Genomic DNA, 15,417 nt, shown 5'->3' with positions numbered 1-15,417 from the left:
GCTTTGTTATTCGACTAAATGCTATCAAAGGCTAGTACACTTGAGTGTATTAGCCTGTTTGTTAACTTTTAAGCAAAACTTTAGCTAAGAAGTGCAATCAACAAATTAAGCACAGAAAAACAGAAAAAACAGGTAATATAACAATAATATAAGCACAAACAGTGGTCGAAAAGCTCAAAAGATCGAAAAAAGCAATACAAAATGCTTAAAAAATATTTATAATAAAGAAAGTCGCTTTTTCTGCTCTCTGCTGCCTTAGGAACTCTGCAGGGGACCACCAGGAGCTATGCCAAGTTCTCTAATGCCAGAAAAGCCCGCCAAAGCGTGCTTTATAGCAGGGGGCTGGAAAAAACAGGAAATGACCCAAAATGGCCTTAGTAACAAAAAATCAGAAATCAGTAAGAAAATTTCTGATTTTCAGATTTCTGATTTTTTGTTACTGAGGTTTGCTTGTCTGTGACAAATAAAGACTTGTTGCTTTGGAACACTGTCTCGGTTTCACGGTTTTTGGATATTTTTGTGACTGAGCTCATCAACGAAGTTTTAAGACCACTAGTTTCTTTGTTTTTTTATTTTTTTTTCCTCAGCACTCATAGTGGTGAAGTTGGAAACAGAGAGATTCCTGTGCTTGTTCATTTTTTATGAAATTTAACAATGTGTAACTCATACATTTCGTAGAAATAATGGAGTTCAGTAATGGTGAAAACAGCTGGTGTTCTGTATCACAGGTTTATGTTAACGAGGATTTGAGAAGGGCAGATTATATTTTTAAAGCACATTACTGCTATGTAGATACAAAATGTTTGTTTCATATTTTTGTAGTGAGTTGCTAAACAAGACGCTCTGCACTGCAGTATACTACTCAGCTGTACAGATTTTCGCAGAATGTCTAGATTTTTGCCTCATATTTTTGGTGTGTTCCTCCTAAAAGTTGTACCTTTCTAGAAAATAGCTGATGATTGAAGTCATTAAATAATGACAAACATTTCAGTTTAAGTCTCCACATTCCTCAGAAAATTCATGCTTATGTAAAACCTATTATTCTATCAACTTTCTAAGTTTGTAAGAGCAATATTTAAAATCTCTCCCTTTTTGTCCCGCCATCATTTTAGGCTTTGTCCAGATTTTTTGCTCTAAGAGGTTGAGAGGTATGCACAAATGTGTTGCTGTCTTGTTAAAATGTTATGTACTAAGCAGGTAAAGCAGTATTCTTGCAAGTGACATTTTTCTCCATTGCTGCTTTGCTGTTGAAATTTCAATACACTAATACATAATTTTCATTTCTTTTTCATTTCAGGTGACAAAGATGAAGAAAATTTAGAAATAGAAGAAGAAGAAGCTAATGAAACCATGGATTCACCTGTGCCTGAGGACCGGACATCCATTCAGGAGGAAAAGAAAGTTGGTGCAGTTGCATTCCCAGTTTATAAAGCATACTGGTTTGCAGTTGGCAGCTGCCTGGCATTTTCAGTACTTCTGTCACTTCTTCTTATGCAAGGTAAAAAATGTGAGCTTGGCAAACACATTAAACAGATCAAAAGTAACTTTTTTATTTAATGACTGAGCTGGTGTTTTGGATATGAACCTGTTGGCAGCTGTCTTGTTTGGTTGACTGTGCTTTCATGCCTGCAGCTTTCACATTTTATCCCCATTATTGGATTAATTGCAGAGGCATGGAAAAAAATAGTCAAGTTGTGTATTTCTTGTTCGGCAAACATTTTTATGCTCTACTATTAAAATTCCCTGTCTTAGACTAGCCACTTAATTTGTAGGATCCTTTATTATAGAAGTGTTATTTTAACTAGCCACTTCATTTTATGAACCTTTATTACTAAAGTTTGGAAATCACTGGTAAAACGCACTGTGTCTTTATATGTATTTCTAAACCTGCCTGTCATCATGTGCAAGACCTTTCAGCATCACCTTAAGTTTTGCTTGCAAGAAAAAAACTAAAGCTGTATTTTATAGGTTCTTGAGAAAGTGCACATCAGCTGGTCCTGTATAACTGAGAATCTAAACTGCAGTATTGCACTCCATTGTCTTCTCAATACCATTCTGCCATTGCAGAATCAATATCATGTTATTTATCACTGTGCAGTTTTTGAGAGCAAATAAAAGTAAATGGCGTACCCCACATATTACCTTTTTGCAGTTACTGCTACATTTATATCATCTTCCTACTTGTACCTAGAGTGTGAGCTCTCCAAAGACCCTGTTTCATGCCTGCACCCCCAGTGAGCACTCACTGCTTTAGATGAAAGTATTTGCCTTGGCTGAACCATTGCAAGCACACAGTGATGGTTGCTCAAATACATGTAATATATGTAATAAAATATACTTTTTATTATTTAAAATTATTGAGATAAATGAATTTTCTTTACCTTTTTCTTTTTGATCTGGTTGATCTTCTAGAACCTAGCCCAAAGATGTCCCTTCTAAAAGCCGCATGCAGCATAAGCAAATCATGTGTATTTCATATATCAGACCATCACTTTTTTATCATAATTTCCACTTATAATTTTATAAGCATTCATGTTTGTCCTTCATCCCTATGGTATAAATACTTTTTCTGGCTATTCTAGCCAAAGATGTATAGGTGAATGATAACACTGAAGATTTGACCCATTTTTTTTACTCATGCAACTGTTTCAGTTAATGAAGGTACTGGGCTGAGACCAGCTAAGACTGTGGGAATCTGATTTTCTTTGGGGGTAAGGGGGGGGGGGTTCATACGAAGCCCTGTCTTTGTTCATTTCAGAAGTTTTCAGCCTTGCCTGGGAGGGGAGGTTGAGGAGAAGGGAAGTCTGAATAAGGAAGTCGCAGCTAGAATTCGAGGGGCTGCAGCCAACTGGCACAGAGCATCAGGTGTAGTGTATGACAGAGGAATGCCAAAGAAGCTGAAAAGTAAGATTTACAAAACAGTAGTGCAACCAGTACTACTGTATGGTACAGAAATCCTGGCAATAAAGGCAGAGCAGTTGAAAAAGTTAGAGGTGATGGAGATGAAGTGCCTGAGATGGGTGGTAGAATACACACTGTGGGACAGATGAAGAAATTATGATATAAGAGCAGACGCCATAGTAGCTCCAGTTGCAGGAAGGTGTAAGCGATGGTTTAATAAAAAGGTTTCTTGTTTAAAAAAAAGGTCAGGAATTGAATAATTTATGCAATGTCGGTGAGGTTATATGATGTATAGCAGTATATGTATAATGTTTGTAAACGTGAAGTTGTTAATACAGTTTGATTACTTTTATGTAAATGTAAGTTTGCCTGTGTAACCAATGATAATTCAATAAAGGTGTTTAAAAAAATAGAGACAGAACAGACTACAGTGGTTAAGGCACGTGCAGAAAAACAGAAGACAATCTGATGAAGAATACTTGTGACAGACTGGAGGAAAGCAAGAGGAAATGAGGACACCCACCAAAGAGGTGGATGGATTGTGTGAGAGAAGACCTGTGACAGTCAGGAATGAGTGTCAAAGAAAGTAAGAGATTGTCATTGAATTAGAGAGATGGCGACAGTTGACATGACACCCCAACCCAATGTAGAAAATGGGAAAACGGGGTTTGATGATAATGATGATGATATGTGCGAGTACATTTGTGTTTGTATGTTTGTTTATCCCATGAGCTGCTTTAGTAGCCATGTCTTTTACAGTTAAAAAGATTTCTGACCCAAATGGGGTAATCAGATATGATGTCTGTTTTCATCTGATTCAACCTTTGGGTTATCAGATCTGACTAGATCCAACCTTAGCACTTTTTCAGAAGCTTGGATCCACAGCGCTGATTCCTTCCCTACTCATAATTCACTCTGGTCCCTACATCTCCTCAGATACACATTTTCCCCCAGAAGGAACCTAAGCACATGCCTAAATGACATATTAGGTAACAACAGTGATATGTAGGAACAGCAAGAAAAGGCTGTCTGGAAGAGAAGGGCCCTGGTCAGCTCCAGCCATTAGCCAAGGGGTCCAAGAATGACAATTTAGGATGGGGACAGAGAAATGTATGTTGAACTGGACAAAAACAGGACAACACCAGATGTTGTATAGTCCTATCTCGCCTACATTCTTCACCTGTGGGTTTGGAGCCGATATTCAGCTCCGACTCGGCCAATTTACTATCTCGAAAGTCTTTGATTGGCTGGGCTAAGATGGTATCCCACAATACACTGCTCCACATCCCCAGATCTCATTTGCCGCTTGTAGAGCTCAGACGTGGTCTCGACTTGGCTGTGGCTAAGTATTGCTAAAACCTTTTTCCTGTGAAAAATTGTGCCAATTGTTGTTATCCAAGTAGAGCTTTTTCATAGCTATTGTTGCTGCGTTAGTGTTTTGAGAGTTGTGAGGGTTTTTGTGTGTTGTGGTATCCCTAACTTCCCTCGGGCTAGGCCCGTTTCAGTTACAGGACCTAGTCCTCCATTGTGGTGTTTGTCTGGCTGTCGTTTTGGTACATTGTAATTTTTTAAGTGGAGAACCATTTTAGTTAGAGGTTCTTCCCTGTGCCTTGGTTGTTTGTTGTACTTGTGTTGACTCTCAGTCTGTGTGTTAGCAGTTTCCCGCCTTTTGTCAGTAGCGGCTGCTACGGTTGTTGGTCTTACAATGTCTAAGGAGCAGAAAGAGCATAAGCCCTCGGGCTTTAAGAAGTGTATGAAGTGTGCTTATAAGATGTCCATCACAGATGGACACTCGGTCTGTGTTTACTGTCCTAGAGCCATCAACCTACAGGAGTCGTGCAGTTTCTGCCACACCTTTAGTCCTCAGGTGCTCCAAGAGAGGAAAAACAAATTAATCCTAAAGGGACTACTAAAACCGTTCTTTGAGGAGGATTTAGGTTTGGCTCCCAGCTCCCAGTCGAAGTCTAAATCCTCAAAATCCAAGAAAAGGTCTCCGGCTCCATCTATTGCTTCGTGGCCACCTTCTAAAATCACTATTGTTGAGTCGGCTTCCTCGGCTCCACCATCATTGGGGCCGCAGGCGGTAGCTGTGTCTAGTGAGTCTGCATCCACTCCGATCGTACTGGAACCAATTCGGAGCCAGTCGCCAAGTTTGAGGCAGTGTTCTCCAGATAGGAGGTCTAGGTCTCCATCCATCTCCTCCAAGTCCTCCAAGCTTTCCGATTTGGATGTAGATAGGGTGGTGCAGAGGCTCCTACAGTTGCCGGTGTTGGCCAAACTTTTCTCGGCTCCTACCCAGTCAGCTCCGGAGCCGGCTCCTAAGGTTGTTTCTGCTATTCCTCCTCTGAGCGCATCCTTGTCATCGGAGCCGTTAAGCTCTGCTCTGCTCAGAGGGACATTCCTGCGCCGGCTCCGATCCCCAGCGGGGTTTATCGGTGCCCGCATCGGCTCCAACCTTGTCGGTTCCATTCACAGGGTTCGAGACTTGGGTCTCTTTGGTCGGGCCCGAGGGGGATGCCTTCAAACACCCTTTGGTTCCGAGCCTCCCTCTCGGTGCCTGTGCTGTGGGGACACCGGTCCATGTCATAGCCTTGAAGGGCGGTCGGTCCTCCGATTCGGGAGGTCCCACCTTCGAGGCTATGCGGAGCACGCTGACTAGGTCAGCTACTTCTCTCGGATCGGTTCTACCTTCCCCCACAACACCGGCGAGAGCTTCTGATGCCCACCTATCCTTGGACAGCAGAGTGCCAGGGCCTAAGGATACCCCCACGAGCGGTCCTCTTCTTTCGGAGGGTCCATCAGAACCTGTGCCTGAGGAATCCCCCAGAAAGAAATTGTGCAAGAGGAAGCACATAGACTCCCAAGATGAGTCCCTCACTTCCGATACTGACCTCGAGGAATCGGAGCGGTCCCCCAAGTCTTCCTCTGAGGACGTTTCGTTCTCCAATATCCTGGAGATCCTGAAACAAAGAGGAGACTAGCCCTCCAAAACCCCCTCCGAGGAGGAGTCCGTATTCCTTAAGGCTTTTGGCGCTCAGCCCTCCGCCTCCTGGGTGTCTCCACCTTTCGATGAGCTCCTTGACCTTATTTGTCGAAGGGTGTGGGAGAGTCCTGACTCTGTGGAGCCTGTTCCTCGACGCCCCAACAAATTTTTGTCCGCTCCCCAAGGAAAATAATTTTTAACTAAGGGAGTCCCGGTGGATGCTATGGTGGTGGCAGCAGCCACCCAGAAGGAAGTTGCTGAGTCTTCCGCTTCGGTCCATCCTCCTAACAAGGAGTCTAGGACTATGGACCGGTACGGGAAGCGTACCCTGTCTTCAGCTACCTTTACCTTGCGGTCACTGAATTATTTGTCTCATTTCACGCGGCTCCAGAGAGAGTTAGGAGATATTCTAGCAGGTAACGTACCTGAGGTGGTGGCCCAGACTGTCAACGCTCAGCTCTCTACCCTCAACTCCATCGCTAACTCGTCCCTGCGACTTATTTCGTATGCTGCCGAGGGAGCGAGTAGGGCGGCTAGCTCAGGGGTGGTCCTCAGGAGGCAAGCCTGGCTATGCCTGTGTCACTTTGCGGAGGCCTTTAAGTCTTCCTTCATGGATGCCCCCTTTGATGGTTCCTCCTTGTTTAGGACCAAAGTTAAAGACACCCTCACAAGGTGTGAGCAAGAGGGAAAGACCTTGTCTGCCGTAGGAGTCCGTTTTTCCCTCCCATCGAGAACTTATCCCAAAGCTCAACAAGGGGGAAAGATGTGGTTCAAGAAATCACAAAGGCCTTTTTCTGCTGCACAAGGCGAGACCCCCTCCCGAGGCAGGGGAGGGGGGGGTCGTATTCAGGGAGACATCGCCCCAGAGGCAGAGGGGGCCCCCCGCAATTCTGGGGACCGCGATTCCTTTTGTGGTTCCCCATACTCTCATTCCTGAGGGAGTGCCCGACTGTGCTTCTCTGGAGCCAGTCGGGGGTCGAATTTCCCGGTATCCGGAAGCCTGGGTCAACATCACCCAGGACTGATGGGTATTAGGGATAATCGCCGGAGGATACACCATCCCATTCTATTCCGCGCCCCCTACAGTCAAACGGATCCCAGATGGTCCACCTAGTCAAAGGGATCAAGCAGCATCAGAGGTTTCTCAGCTGCTAGAAAAAGGAGTCATCCAACCAGTCCCCCCAGACCAGATCGGATTAGGGACTTACTCAAGATTCTTTTTGGTGCCGAAAAGAACAGGGGACCCGAGACCCATTTTGGATCTCAGCCAACTCAATCATTACGTATGCAAGTCCAAATTCTGGATGGTCACGCTACAATCAATTCCCCCGGTGTTGGGAAAAGAAGTATGGATGTGCTCCATCGACCTGAAGGATGCTTACTACCACATCAAAATGGACAGAGCATCCAGATGTCATCTACGCTTCTGGCTGGGATCCAGGCATTTCCAGTTTCGAGCCCTGCCCTTTGGTCTCACCACAGCCCCCAGGGTGTTCACCAAGTGCATGGCAGTGGTGATGGCTCACATGAGACGTCAAGGATTCCAGGTGTTTCCATACCTGGCCCCTCTCTGCCCCCACCAAGCATCTACTTCTTCAAAACAGGATACTACCATCACTCTATGTCACCAGTTAGACATTACAATAAACTGGAAAAAATCTGCCTTGCTACCCTCACAGCGTGTCTCATTTATAGGAGCAGAGTTGAACACTATTCGATTGAGGGCATTCCTACCACTGGAGAGGATCACGGGGTTGCAACAACAGGTTCGTACGATGATGCCTCTGAGACTTGTGAAGGCAAGGCTAATTCTTCAATTACTGGGGACAATGGCGTCTACTATCATGATGGTCCCGTTAGCGAGGTTACATATGAGAATCCTGCAATGGCTCCTATTCGCCCAATGGTCCTTTCAAAGACTACCGCTATCCCATCCAATCTTAATCACAGGCAAATGCAAGCAGGACCTCAGTTGGTGGCTATGCACCAACAACTTGTGGAGTTTAAAAATAGGGTGAAAATAAATAAACGGGAGCTATGGTTAAGAGGTAACAAGAATTATTTAGATGGACTGACAAATGTTAAAGTATTGCAGAATAGGGGGAGTCTCACAGAACAAGAAGAGGCTGAACTGCAGAATGCTAAGTAGAAAATAGGGGATTACATTGATAATATGCATGAGTTTAGAAAGATTGCTGTTAAATAACTGTTTTTGATAATAACAGTAGAGTACAAAAGCTTTTAGCATAACGACTCAGGCAATAGAAAGTAGAAAGTGCTGTCACCAGCCTTAGGGAGCCTATAACAAGGAAGGTAACGAGATCCTGTAGAGCTATTAGAAATATTTCGGAAATTCTGTAAAAGTCTGTATAAAGCAGAGAAATATGGAGATCAAGAAAAGATACAAATGGAAATGTTTATGGAAGAATTAAATATGCCAAGGTTAGAGGTAGATGAGGCCCAGTTACTAACAGGATAGGAGGAGATGAAAATTGTGATGTATAACCTGTCTACAAGAAGTTCCCCTGGAATAGATGGTATTCCTGCGGAAGACTGGAAGCCAGGAAGGAAACGACTGATAAAGATCTGGAAGGTTTTGTTTAACAGTATTTTAGGAGGAGGGAAGCACCACCATCCTGGTAGAAAGCAATGGCAGCAGTAATACCTAAAGGGGGTAAAGACCTGTTAGATCCAGCTTCATACCCCCATTTCAGTACTAAACCGTGATTATAAAGTGTTCACGTCTATAGTAGATAAAAGAATGGCAAACATGATGCCAAAATTGATAGATATGGATCAATGTGGTTTGTGGAGGAAAGATAAACTTTTGACAGAAAATAGAACACTGATGATCCAGAGGGTAGCAGAATGTAAGAAGATACCATTGTTGTTGGTGGGTCTTGATGCAGAGAAAGCATTTGACAAAGTAAGCTGGGACTTTATGAGCTCGGAAATGGAAGCATTTGCATTTCCCTGAAAAAATTATAAGGTTGATTAGCAGGATATATGAGGGATCAGAGGTGAAAATTAAAGTGGGTGTGATCCCCTCTGAGGAATGAGGCTGGGGTGCCCTTTTCCCCTTTGTTATTTGCATTACATTTAGAACCACTGGCAAAGAAAATAAGGGACTCAAAAATTCAAGGATATAATTGGTATGGTACTCAAGAAAAGCTGACTCTGCTTGCAGATGATATTATTTTATACCTGACAAAACCAGAAAGAGACATTACAGTGTTGTGGAACATTTTCAGACAGTTTTAAATCTTTTTTATATACAAAATTAATGAAACTAAAACAAAGGCAATAGCAGTAAATGATGTACTCACAAATGAATTGGTTCAGCATTATCCGTAATTATGGAGACATGATAAAATGAAATATTTAGGAGTATGGAGTAAAATGGTTCTGGTTTGGCAGCTAAGGATATGTGGGAAGAGACTAAACAAAAGATAATACAAAAACTGAGAAAATGGAAGGTTTTTTATATGGATATGGATAGTAAGATACAAGCAGTCAAAATGTTTGTAGTCCCTTTAGTCTTATACTCAGTTGTCATATTTTTATCAACCAGAGGAGAAGTTGTGGATAGCAATTAATAAAGAGCTGAAGGACTTTATCTAGGAGGGGAAGACAGCAAGAGTCAAGTGGGATAAGCTGATTTTTCTAGTAAAACAGGGTGGATTGGGATTACCCAATTAGAAGGGGTATTTCAAAGCTACACAGTTAAGGCTCCTATACATAGCACAAGCAGAAAACTAGAATTCAAAGTGCAAAAGCATGATGTTGAAATGGGGGGGAGGGGGGGGCTCAAGGAAAAAAATGGGAATTGTGGGAACAATACATACAGGGGAGGAATGAGGTTTAAAACAAGGCAGGACTTAAGCTATGTAATGTTTGACTGAAGTTGACTGGGTAGATTATAAGTGACGTATAATGTTTGTAGCTGGGAGTGTGTTAGTATGGTTTGTGATGTAAAATGCTTGCAACTAGGATTGTGTCAGTGTGGTTCATTTTCATTTATGTAAATGTATGACTGCTTATGTTGTAAGTGATGGTTTAATAAAGATGTTTCTTGTTTAAAAAAGGGACAGGAATTAAATAATTTATGTAATGTTGATTAGGTTATATGATATATAGCAACATATGTGAAGTATAATGTTCGTTAATGTTAATTTAATACAATTTGATTACTTTTGTATGAATGTAAATTTGCCTGTGTCACAAGTGATAATTCAAGAAATGTTTTAAAAATGAGAGGAATGTAAAGAATGGGCACTGGATATAATTTGAGAGTTGTAAGAGAAGATATAAATTACTTCAGAAACGATAGTCTGTGGGATAAAATATAAATAAAATTTAAAAATATGGTAGAAATGAGGGAGAAAGTTTTATATGGGAAATAAGCAAGAAAAATTATGGAGAGAGGTTGACAAAGGTATGAGAGGGATGCATTTCATACAGCAGGAAGAGAAGCATCTGCAAAGTACTAAAGAGAAAAAGTATTATTTGGACAACATGCATGAGGTTAGAAAGGTTTCTGTTAGTCAACTATTTTGATGACTCTAGAGCAGAAAAACATTTAGCACAACGACTTAGGCAAGAGAGAGAAAGAGTTGTAACCAAACTTATGGAGCTAATGTCAAGAAAAATAACCAGAGTTCATTTAGTTTGTTTGTGTCTTTCGGCTTTTTCCGGTTAGGGGTCGCCACAGCGGAACTCCGGTCCGCTATTGATTGGCAGTAGATTTTTACGTACTGGCTTGCCGGGCCTAACGTACAACCTTCAACGAAGGAATGCCCATTCACGCATGTCGCCACACAGAAGACGCTCTAATTGAGAATCGAACGAGCAACGTCTAACTGTGAGTTCATTTAGTGATATTAGAAATTTTCAGACTTTTATGAAAATCTGTATAATGTAGAGGAGTGAAAAAAACAAGAAAAGGCACAAATTAAAACATCTATGGAATACTTAGTCATGCCAGGTGTGACGATGTGAGGTATTGCCAGCTATACCAGGAGAGGCAGGGCAGTGGATGTGTAACATGCACCAGCACAGATAGCTGGAATTTTGTAAAGAATTATATGTCATTTGTATATCAAACTGGTTTGTACAGGTGATTGTGTTGAAAAATGTATTTCCAAAGCTGCTTGTGTTAAAAATGTATCAACAGTGTGCCCTGCTGGGCAGAAAAGAAATGTACATGCATTATTGTAACTGTTTAAATGTATACATTGTAGCAAAGGATGCTGGAAGAAAAGATGTTAATTTCAATCCATCTGACTTTGAGAAACAGAAAGAAAATTAAATTACTGGACCCAAGCCATAAAGATGTTGTCTCACAGTTTTGAATTAAACCAGAGATGCAGTGTCTGTAAGAAGCATGGTTTGTTAGTCTCTGTAGGAGGAGTAGAAGTTTATAATTGTTTTATGACATACAGAAACAGCACCAGATTTGAACAGTGCTCTTATGTGCGTATTATTGACATGTATGTGATACATCCTGGCAGTTTCTAACAGTGGAAGGTTGGATGGGAACCAGAAGTCAGATGACTAGATGTATGTGTACAGAAATAATGTTTTAATGTTAGGTGAGACGGAAGTCTCAGGGCAGTCTTTTTCTTGGAACCTGACATAGAAAGATCCCTCACCTACTTCATCTTGTCTAGCTCTAGTAAGTAAGTAGGAGCAGTAAATCTCTAGATCAGTCAGAAAAATTTAGTGAGAATAGTTAAGTATTGTTTTTCTGTGACTGCGTGAATCTTTACAGCTGTGTTATGTTTAATATTTCCTTTCATTGAAACTCTGGTGTTTAGTGTAAATGGATATTTTGTGTTTTCATGTTTTTTTATTATTTATTATTAAATATATTTAAACTTTTCAATGTGGCTGTTCCTTTTGAGAATATTTTATCCTTTGAGAGTGCTTATATCTATTGGTGACACTGTGGCCACTCATGAAGCCTGACTGTTTGGTCAACATTACCATTTGTATTAATACTAATTTCACTCAGTATAATTGGGTACCCTTGCAAGATCCTTAGGTAGCTGGCTTTGTAGATATCTGGTGGCAGTGATAACTGCCTTATAGTCTGGGCAGAAGGGGACATAAGCATGTAAATCTGTGCCAGCCTTTCCCTGTGTGTGCGTGTGTGTGTGTGTGTGTGTGTGTGTGTGTGTGTGTGTGTGTGTGTGTGTGTGTGTGTGAAAAAATAAAATCTCACAGTATGTGTGTGTCAGCTACTTGGAACAGAGACACAAAGCACTGGTTTCAAAGAGAGAGAGTGTTGGAGGACTTAGCTAGACATTCAGCTGAGGACTTATCTCTGCAGCTGTGCCAGTGAGGAGCCTTAATGGGGACCTGGGGAGAGACAGAGAGAGATTCTCAGACCCTGTGCTGAGGGTGTTCCCTGTGTGCTCTTAAGGGAAATTGTGCTTGATGCAGAGAGGTCTGCATCTGGAAATACTGAGTATATCCATTTGTATTCTTAGTGAACGTCCCTCTTCAGTGTTGTGGTGAGGATTCAGGCTCCTTGCCCAGAGTGGAGATGTCACACCAAGATTAGAGGAATAGTGGGCTCAATAATTAATAGCTAAGATAGGAAGAAATGAAATAAAAATGGTGATGTGTAATCAGGCAGCACGGAAGTGTCCAGGAACACATGGTATTCCTGCGGAAATTTGGAAGTTAGGAGGGAAGAGAGTGATAAAAATCTGAAAGGTTTCGATTAACAGTGTTTTAAAAAGGGGTGAGAAGTAGCATCTTAGAAGCAAGCTGTGATGGCTGTATTACCCAAACAGGGTAAAGATCATTCAGATTTGGCTTCATATAGACCTGTGTGATTTTAAACCATGTTTAAAAGGTGTATTATGTTTTATATTCACTAAGAGAGTGGTAAGGATGTAACCGGAATTGGTAAATATGGATCAGTGTGGTTTTGTGGTTTGGGAGGTATACATTTGGCAATATTAATATAACAGTGATGACCTAGAGAGAAGCAGGGTATAAGAAAACTGCTGTTTGAGAGCTTTTATGCAAAGAAAACATATAATAAAGTCAGCTGTGATTTTCTGAGTAAGTAATAGTAGCATCTGTGCTCTTTGATAGAATAATAATGCAAGTAAGGACGATTTTTGAAGAGTCTGATGCAATAATTAAGGTTAAACTGTTCTCAAATAGAGGGAACCAGGCAAGGATGTCCTTTTTCCCTTCTGTTATTTGCTGTATATAAAGAGTTGTCAGCAAAGAAAGGGATTCATGAATTCAGGGATATAACTGGGGATGGGCATCAGGAAAAATTAGCTTTATTTGCAGGTGATAGCTTTTTGTAATTGATAAATCACTAAAAGGATGTTTCTGTGTTATAAAATATTTCAAGGCAACTTGAAGTCTTTTCAGGATATAAAAAATTAATATAAAACAAAGACTATTGTGGTAATCTATGCATCTATGCGTATGAATTGGTTCAGCAATACCCATCCCTGTGGGATCATGATAAAAGTAATTATTTCAGGTTATGGATACAAAAGGGGGATAGAATTTACAGCAGAAAATCAGCAAAGGAGCCAAGGTATTAAGAGCAAATAACCTGTATGGGAAAGGTAACAGAGTGGACTAAAGCTAAGTAGGAGTTTAAACAGCAGGCTACAGATTACCTTCCCTATCAGGGATTGATAAGAGTATAGGCAAAGAAAAAGGGACAGAGGCGTACTAAATGAAAAGTCAAATATGTAGAGTTTTTATCTGAGTCTAGAACAGAAGATGATGTTAAAAAGGAGGATAATAAGTATAAAATATTGCATTATAATTATAATAAATCACACAAGGTTAAAAAAGATTGTGAAAAGAGAATAGAAAGGCAGTTTGCTAAGGAATAGTAGGTGGAAATCTATAGAGCTCCCAAGTATGCCTCAAAGATCAGAAGGTTTATGATTTTTGTGTTGGAAATGTTTGCAGAGGAATTTTTATACCCCATCTAGACTTGAGAGGTTTTCTCCTTGGCTAGATAGCAAATTTTAGAGATGTAGTAGGGAAAAGAAAGGTAATTCGGAATGTGTTTTTTGGAAAGATAACTCATTGACAGATTTTAAAAAGTCCCTACAGAGTGCTTAAAAATACCTTCATTACATTATCACTTAAGACATAGGCACACATACATTAATAAAAAAGAAAATGAACCATATTAACATGTTCATGAATTGTACATTACATTTCATATATGTTTTTCTTCTCTATAACAGCTGTTATTCCATCCAACATTACATAAATTGCTCTCTTATGTTCTTCTTTTAAACCTTACTCCTTCTCCTGAACATTAGTCTGCATATCTTGTTCCCACAAAAGCCATTTATTTATAGGTAATTTGTTCCTTCCCCTTTGTAAAAATCCCTCTTCCAGATCTTTATCTCTTTAACAATATTCATTACTTATGTTACAGTTGGTTTAGAGTTTGATTTCCATTTTCTAGTAATTACCTTTTTGGCAGTCAAAAAGTTACAGCCATTTGCTCCCCAATATGAATACTCTGTATGGAAGTTGTAAAATTTGCCAGCTCATTACACCCTCCAAAAAATGTTCCCCATTATCTCTGTCTTTCTCATCCCACCCCCACACTTTCTGTCTAAATGAGAAAAAAAACATTCTTTGGAGTCTGCTAGGGGTATGAAAATACATATGGAAATATTTCCAAGCAAAAATCCTAAACCTGCTGGACTTTGTTGCATAATTGGGACCATACATATGTCCTTCAGTTGTTCCTTTGTAAATTGCTTTCCCAGCCTCTGTTCCCAGTCTTTTCTAACTTCATTTGATTGATTATTATAGTAATCATGCAATATGTTATATGCCCTACTATTTTTTTTACAGTGGCTTCTGTTCTAGACCTGACTAAAAACTTTACCATAGCTGGTCTTTCACTTATCACTTCACAATCCTTTTCTTTGCCTGTACTTTGAAATCAGTCCCTGGCAGAGAAGGCAATTTTAACCTGCATTCCAAAGCTCTACTTGGCCTCAGCCCACTTTATTACCTTTCTCTCTCTCTAGTTTTTTCCTCCCAGCACATTGGTTTATTTACCAGTTTTCTCCAGTAAATTTCTGCCCCTCTTGCCTATTTTCTGTATCCTACTTGCAGTCATCCCTTTTAACAAAATCTCCTTCCTCCATTCCTGTGTTAACTTAGTTGTTGGATCTTTCTGCAACTTCATGAGTATAATATTTTGTAACATTTTTCTCTTTGAGGATCTGTATTCCAAAATCCAGTTCTAATACAGTACTGTGACAGAATTGTTGGGGAAAGAAAAGGTAGAATTTATGGAAATTGTTCTTTTGAGCTAGGATGTAGGATGTAAATTACTTAGACATATGCCATGCTTGGTTTAGTGCTATTAGCTGCCAAAAATGCAGTTACTGGAAAATGGAAATCAAAATCTATACCAGCTGTTGACATTTTGAATATTGTAAAGGAGGAAATGGAAATGTGATCATTAGAAAAAAGAAGGATCAAATTTCATAGCAATAAATAAAATGTATAGC

General features: G+C 40.4%; 1 protein-coding gene across 1 annotated transcript in view; it reads left to right on the top strand.

Moving 5' to 3' along the window:
• ABCC10 (ATP binding cassette subfamily C member 10) overlaps positions 1 to 15,417 on the top strand; it is a 1,243,619-nt gene that overhangs the window by 785,735 nt on the left and 442,467 nt on the right. The window contains exon 13 of the mRNA XM_044061090.1: positions 1,298 to 1,498. Coding sequence (XP_043917025.1) covers positions 1,298 to 1,498 — 201 coding nt within the window. The remainder of the gene's footprint in view (positions 1 to 1,297; positions 1,499 to 15,417) is intronic.

Source organism: Protopterus annectens, chromosome 1.part0 (genome assembly GCF_019279795.1).
Source record: "Protopterus annectens isolate FY-2018-M chromosome 1.part0, PAN1.0, whole genome shotgun sequence".
Classification (NCBI taxonomy): domain Eukaryota; kingdom Metazoa; phylum Chordata; order Ceratodontiformes; family Protopteridae; genus Protopterus; species Protopterus annectens.
This window is presented reverse-complemented; position numbering and strand designations above follow the sequence as displayed.